Genomic DNA, 7,508 nt, shown 5'->3' on the forward strand with positions numbered 1-7,508 from the left:
GGGGAGCAAGGGAACCAACAGGAGTCTCACACAGCAATGCAGAGGTCAGAGTGTCACCACAGAAGACATGTTTTACACTTTCATCTTCCCGTAGATTAATCAATATGCAGGGTTAACAGTAAGAAATAAGGCTGTGAAAGCTCAAAGGGGTTTCATTAACAATTTAGAGCCAAGTGCTCCAGATTCTTCAGTAAATCCCCAGCCCACCAAAGCACTTAAGCATATGCTTGAATTTAAACATGTAAGTAGTGCCTTTCACATCAGTGGGATTATTCATAAGCTTAAGTGCTTTGCTGGATCAGCACTTACGTTCACCCTTGCTCACGTTAAAAAAAGGAGTGCAATGTATGCCTAAAAGGAGCCCAACTCCTGAGCTGTGGACTGTTGGAGATGTTCTCTATTTAACTGTGGCAGGAAGGGCAACACAAATGCCATGCACCTGGAGTGAGGTGTAAGCCAAAAAATGGAGGCGGTTTAGAGAAATGTATGCTGAACATTGAACTTACAGACAAGCTCATCTACATTGCCTCCAAAATGCAGCAGAACCACGGACACTCTGTGCTTAATGTATTCCATCTACAGCTGGAATAAGTCAGCACCGTGTTCTTGATTCACTTCTCCCTGGCTGGTTTGGCAAGGAGAAGTTTAATGCATGTCTCGGCTGGTGTCTGGAGTCAAGGGAAGATAGATAGGGCCCCCATTCTGATCCATATTGGTGAGGAGGCCTTGATTTAATCCTGGATCAGGGAAGCTCTAGCTTCCTTCAGCTTTAGGTAGGTGAAAGAGCAGTCTGTGGGTGCCACATCCAGGGGATCCATAAACTCATGGATTGCACTGCTTACCAGCCAGATAACAGCTGTGTTATACTGGCTACATTTTGGCAGGGTGTTCCGTTGGTAGGAGAATTTGGCCTATATTCTGTGACTTCCTGTTTCCGTATAGAACAATAGAATACTTGGAATCAGTATGAGTTTGTTTTAGTTTGTTCATTTCCTTAGGTGGTTTAGGGCCAATTTTTCAGACCTTAGTTAGTTGTGCATTTGTGCACACGCAAATGTATTATTTTGTATGTGCACTATGGTTAGATATTCATAAATTCCAATTTCTGTACTTGCAGGCTAGATAGATTACCATCCAACCATGTACACATACAAATCCCAATTTGCACACCAGCATCCAGTCCAACTTTGCACAAGCAAAGTAGCTATGTATTTGCACTTGTGCTAATCAAATCCTTAACACATCATGTATTTGATTTATCCCCAATGAAATCTAGATGGTCCCCTGGAAACACAGCATGGATATTTGTATACAGGACCAGCCCGCATGGATCATGTTGTCATTAATGTCCGTGAGTAAACAGAGATTTTCATTATAGATGAAATAAAAATCACACAGTACACTGTTGTAGTATTCAAGCACAAGGGACACGAGCCTTAAAAAGGTGATTGCTCTGACTAATTCTAACCTTAGTAGCATCCGGCACTTTATTTCCTAATTGTTTCAGCTTTACAAGTTGTATACTTTGTGAACCTCTCCCTTAAAATCACTGTTGCTTGTGGCAACATTAATTACCAGTATTCATTGTGTTCTAACTCTAATTTTGTTCAAGTCAACATGTAACCAAGTGACATATAGGACCTCGGAGATACTCTGCTGACTGCACATCCTGTTGGGTTGTATCCTCTAGCCTTTGTCCTCTATTGTAATGTAATACATTATCAGCAGTGCTGACCAGTAGGAAGCTCTATACTTTATTTGTCTACAGAGGTTAACTTGAAGGGCACCTGCAACTCTCAGATGGGTGCTGGCTCCAGACTTCATGGTGTTACAGTTTCTGGGAGGAGTGCAGAGACTGCATATAATCGTTGTCACTCAGACTCAGTGTGTGAGTGAGAAGCGAGAAGTGCATTGTAGCCCTGCTTTCTTTATGGTGCCAGGCTATGTATGGAGTTGCAGTCAAAGCAAGGTGTTCAAGAGAGACTGGGGTTTCATTCTCAGGGCTTTCGGGGGGTGCCTCTTTTTTGGGATTTAGACTCGGTTATACTCCTGCAGCTTGAAATTCTTTTGTGAGGGCTACTGAAGAGACTTTTCACAGCAGGAGGCCAACAGCTGCCAATCCCAGCGCTGTTTATTAACTGTTGCTTTTAGCCACCACGGTCAAGATGCAGCTTCTATTACTCTAGCATTACTGCGCAAGTGGCACTTAATTTGTTTGTGTCATCCAATTTTAAGTGCTCTCTCCAAATCCATAAAGCCAGATTCTGCTACATTTACACTGAGTAGGGACTTACTCCCCAAGAAGTCCCCATTAAATCAATAAGACTATTCACAGAATAAGGTACAACATGACTAATGCTAGCAGAGTATGGCCAATACAAATACATTCTACCTACATAAAAAATAATAGAAATGTTGACCTTCTCCTGCATGGGCAGTTCAGAGCAGTTAATGTATACGGGCCAAATTCTGTTCTCAGTTTCACCAGTGTATGTCACAGTCATTCTGCTGAACTCAGAGTAGAATTGTAATTGAAAGCAGCATTTGGACCAGGAAAGGGTTTTAAAGTGAATAGAGTTGCTGGTGAAAGGTGCTGGGTTGACAGCCCTGGAGTGTGAAGTTCTTTGTTTATCCAAAGACACTGGTAGCGCATTGCCCTGCAGGGATCACCCCCTCCGGATGAAAGGGTAGTACAGCCTCCAGGTCTATTCAGTCCTTCATCTCTCTGATGGAACTGCCACCAAGAGGGTGCAATAATGGCCAACTGTGTTGTTAGCTCTGTGATGTGGGCCTTTGCCTGACAGGGAACAGGCTCCGACTACCAGCTCTTTTTACTGTTCCAAGGGGTTAAAAGAACAAGCATGGATTTCCCCTGTGAACATAAGTTGTTTCTAAAATAGAGATTCTAAAATCCATCAGCTATAAAACTGTATCAAAAATGTCTATATTTAAACCTACAACACTAAGGGCCAAACCCTGCTCTGATTCACACCCATACAAGCCCACTGGAATCACCATTGCAACTATGAGGCACTGTGCAATGATGCAACCCAAAGGAAGTCAATAGGTTGCATGATAGCAGAATTTGGCTCTAAGAGTCTTACTGAGTTCAATGTGAAGTATGCGCAGATCAAGACCCGACCATCAGGGTCTTGGAAAACAGCTTAGTTCAGTATTGCCATGTTGGTAAAATGATTGGTAATCATAATAAGTGAAATCAATGAAGGCTTTTTGTATGACTTGTGAGCTAAAAGGTGAAATACTTACCGCTGTGACATACTGGTTGGTGTGTTTTGATCTAGGATTCTTCTCAGGGAGAGCAGGAGATGTGCACTGGGAAGGAGGTTTAGAGCCAGGATTTGAAGCACCTTCATCCAAGAACGTCTCTGTAGAGAGCTGGGACAATCCAGGATGGACACAGCTACTAAAACCACTCACACTTTCACCCGAAGTGCACTGGGATGATTCTGAACTCTCTGTGACTATAAACAGGAAGAAAGTGTGCAAAGTTAGATCTGGCTAGGCCTGTAGTCTAACAGTCTTTACACATTTAAAGACAATATATCTTCCAGTGTCTAATATTTTCGGACTCTGCTGATCCAAACTGAACACTATACTTTGAGTGTGGCCCAACCAGTTCTTTATAAAGTGACAGACAATCTCCTTAGATGTATATACCCTTCTTGATAAAAGCCACCATCCTAACAGCCTTCTCCATTGGTGTGGGCATTGGACTGAGGGGGAGCGCACACACACAGACACACACAAAAAGCTTGTAAGAAGGCTAAGATCGCCTAGCCCTAAGGAGTAGTGCAGTGCCTGTGCAGTGATGTGGGAGTCAGTGTCACCATTGTTTCCCTTATTTGGTTCATGTATTTAAAGAGTCCTGAAAATAAAAAGTTTAAGATAACCACTTGCAGAGGCACTACCTGTACATCCTACCCTAGGTGACAGTGATGGCTCCAGAGAGCAGCAAGAGCTGTCATGGTTGTTGCTACCTAGAACTAGAAATGTAATAAATTTGAGGAACTAAAAGTACAGCTTAAGACATAAATCACAAAGCTCTAACGTATTGTACCTCTACACATCTGGGTGTGTCGATCCATCGAGATACACATCAGAACCAGAACAACCTGCCATGTCCAAAATCCTTACAAATCCCTTCTAATCCAGATGCTGAAATTCACTCACTCATTGAAGGCTGACTGCCAGTTTCCTGCTCCAGTTCATCTTCCTCTATGCAGGTTCTAATATCATATGACCAGTGGTAGAAGGGTGGTCCTAATAAGCCTGGATGAGGTGGGCTGGAATACACATGAAGGTTCAGTGATCCCAAAATGGAAGAAGAGGACTGGCTGCTTGAGGAAGATGTGCTACTGTTTGAGATAGTGGAATGCGGCCTTTTAAATGGAGTGGAGTGGTCAAATGAAGACACTGCTATTGATGCTCGAGATCTTGATTCTACAAGCAAACAAGAACCTTTGATCATTGGAAGGAAACAAGGTGAATAAGGGAAAATGCTATTTTGAACAAGAAATAAAACAGGATTGGTAAAGTGTAATAGGCTAGCTCAATAATCGTCTACTACTTGAATTAAAATGTTATTGAACTGAGTTTAGGAAAGTCCATTTGTTCAGCCCACAGCTGCCCGTGTGCTCTCCAGATTTTCTGACCAGGAGAGATTGAATACACTTTGCGGTCTATATTGCTGAAGTTCTATGAGCTTAACAAAGGAAATAAGATACTAAATCTATTACACCAATACAAAAGTAAGATCAATTCTTTGCGGAAATATGTTGCAATCAATTTTTTTTTTTAAGAGCGTGAAACAATTAATGAAGACAATCATCCTAGCAGACTGGCAAGTGGGAAGGCAGAACAGCAATGTAATGTGAGTAGTAGACAGTACCTGTTCCCTTCATGATGTAATCTATTGCTCGGTCGCTTATGGCTGCTTCACTGGGCTTGATGTCCATGAAAGGTTTATTGCCTATTCCCATTGACACCATTTCTTGCATTCTGAGTTCTAAAGTGGGAAAATGCACATATGAAAAATATCAGCCACCCCTTTGATGTTTTATTTATGCTGCTATGGGAGAACGAAAATATTTTCCTCTTTCCAGTACCCTCGGCAGTAGCTTACTGACCCCCTACAAGAGAACACTCTAGCTCTGGAGCCAGCCAGAGACTGGCAACTTGAGTCGGTCAGATTTCATTTTTTATAAAGTAACTAAAGGATTGTAAAGAATGGTGCCATCTCCTCTCGTGCCATCTCTCAGACCCATTTCATTATTATTATTGAATCTTTTTACCAGTAGGTGTTTTTTTTCCTAATGGCAAAGTGAGATTTGTTTTCCAACCATCCTCAAACATTACAGAAAGAACAGGAGTACTTGTGGCACCTTAGAGACTAACAAATTTATTAGAGCATAAGCTTTCGTGGACTACAGCCCACTTCTTCGTTAGTCTCTAAGGTGCCACAAGTACTCCTGTTCTTTTTGCGGATACAGACTAACACGGCTGCTACTCTGAAACCAAACATTACAGAATAATTCTTTAGAGGGAAAATGGGATGATTGTTGTTTTCATCACCACTGAATGTGACTCAGTTTCAGAACATCCCCAGACACCACACTAGTCAAATACATTGCAATTCAAAGCAGAGTTCATAACTTCACTCCTACTAAAAATATAGCCCTGGAAGTGGCATGTCATTTATGTCTAGCACAAATCACCAAGCCTATTGCCACCAGGATACCATATTATGAAGTTAACTTTAGTGTCAGGACTGTTTTACACAGTACTTTGAGGCTAGCAGTACAAATATCTTCCTGCCCTTAACTTAAGGTTCTTGGCAGAGAATCTACCCTTATTAAACTTTTTTTTCCTGTTGTGGATGGATGGCTGCTTGTGCCAAGGATGGAGACTACCAGAGCTGCATGAATATTATGGTACTGTTTTATTATGCATGCAACACAATTAGGGTGGCATGCTCCCCTCTCTGGGCCTGGCCAGTCCCTGCTCTCTTTGAGGCAGCTTGCCCACCAAGGGGAGTTTGGAAAGAACAGTCCCTTTGATTGGAGGAGATTGGGGACTGTGATTGCACAAATTAAAGAGGGCATGAAAGGCTTCTTAGGGGGCCGATAGTGTCTTTCAGGGCTGCATTTCAAATCCTGCTCATGTAAGTAGCAACTAAAAGCCATTTATTACTATCTGAGGGCTGTTCACTAACTCTTTTCACGTATGTCGCTGAAGTCTCACTCCTGGTCCAAGCAGAAACCAGCTGCCATCACAAACACCTCAATTGCAAAAAGCAACAGAGGGTCCTGTGGCACCTTTGAGACTAACAAGAAGAACCTCACTTCTTGCATCTGAAGAAGTGAGGTTCTTACCCACAAAAGCTTATGCTCCCAATACTTCTGTTAGTCTCAAAGGTGCCACAGGACCCTCTGTTGCTTTTTACAGATTCAGACTAACACGGCTACCCCTCTGATACTTGACCTCAATTGCAGTTAGCACCAATAAATAATAATATATGGAGATATACCTATCTCCTAGAACTGGAAGGGACCCTGAAAGGTCATTGAGTCCAGCCCCCTGCCTTCACTAGCAGGACCAAGTACTGATTTTGCCCCAGATCCCTAAGTGGCCCCCTCAAGGATTGAACTCACAACCCTGGGTTTAGCAGGCCAATGCTCAAACCACTGAGCTATCCCTCCCGCCCCCCACTAATTGGGAGCATTTTTTGTATTCCCAACATTGGTGCTCCCTTAGGACAGGGCTGAGGCATATTGTAGGGGAACAAGCTTCGTTGCTGTCCAAGATGCACTCAAACAAAACAGGGCTGGCTGGCACCTTTCACAAGCTCTAAATTAGCTTGAAAAAGCTTGAATCTAAAAAGAACAGCTCAGGCTATGGATACACTACAGAGCTTACAATGGGGCACTTGTGCCGCTGTACCACTGCTAGGGCAGATGCTTTAAGCCAACAGGAGAGAGCTCTCCTGTAGCCATGTTGGTAGGAGAAGCTCTCCCGCTGACATAGTGCTATCCACATTGGCGCTTAGGTCAGTGTACTGTACGTTGCTCGGAGGACGAGGGGGTGGCTTATTCACACCCCTGAGCAACATAAGTTATACCGACGTAAGCTGCAGTGTGTACAAAGCCTCAGTCTTAAAGCAAGTGGAACAGAAACAGAAGCTTTCCTGAACCCAATTTCATCACAGGGGGAAGGGTCAGGCCCTCCAACACACAGAGGCCTCAGGAATTGTGCCAATCAGCCCTCACTCCTCAGTGGCTTTACTTCTAGCACTCAGTGATCTCTGTCAGGCCTTTGCTTCCAATTCCCTAGAGATTATCCTGATGATGTAAAATAAATGGCTTGCAGCACAGAGGCTCAATTTGTCCAAAGCTTTCAATGTGCACAGATATTTTCCCATTCTTTTAGGGCTTAAAGGCGCAGGCACCAGTGCTCGGGGGGGCGGGCGCGCTCGGACCCCCCCCCCCCCC

At 43.4% G+C, this 7,508-nt stretch overlaps 1 protein-coding gene across 4 annotated transcripts in view; it reads right to left on the reverse strand.

Annotated features, from left to right (window-relative positions):
* Positions 1-7,508, reverse strand: part of PLEKHG4B (pleckstrin homology and RhoGEF domain containing G4B) — a 126,559-nt gene that overhangs the window by 9,485 nt on the left and 109,566 nt on the right. For 3 of the 4 annotated variants that reach the window (XM_034761400.1, XM_034761401.1, XM_034761399.1), the window contains exons 20-22: positions 4,910-5,026; positions 4,192-4,461; positions 3,268-3,482 (exon numbers count right to left, since the gene is read on the reverse strand). In XM_034761400.1, the coding sequence (XP_034617291.1) occupies positions 3,268-3,482; positions 4,192-4,461; positions 4,910-5,026 (602 nt within the window). Of the gene's footprint in view, positions 1-3,267; positions 3,483-4,191; positions 4,462-4,909; positions 5,027-7,508 lie in introns of those variants that run through there. The other variant, XR_004644561.1, reaches the window with a different exon arrangement.

This window comes from Trachemys scripta, chromosome 2, assembly GCF_013100865.1.
Source record: "Trachemys scripta elegans isolate TJP31775 chromosome 2, CAS_Tse_1.0, whole genome shotgun sequence".
Classification (NCBI taxonomy): Eukaryota; Metazoa; Chordata; order Testudines; family Emydidae; genus Trachemys; species Trachemys scripta.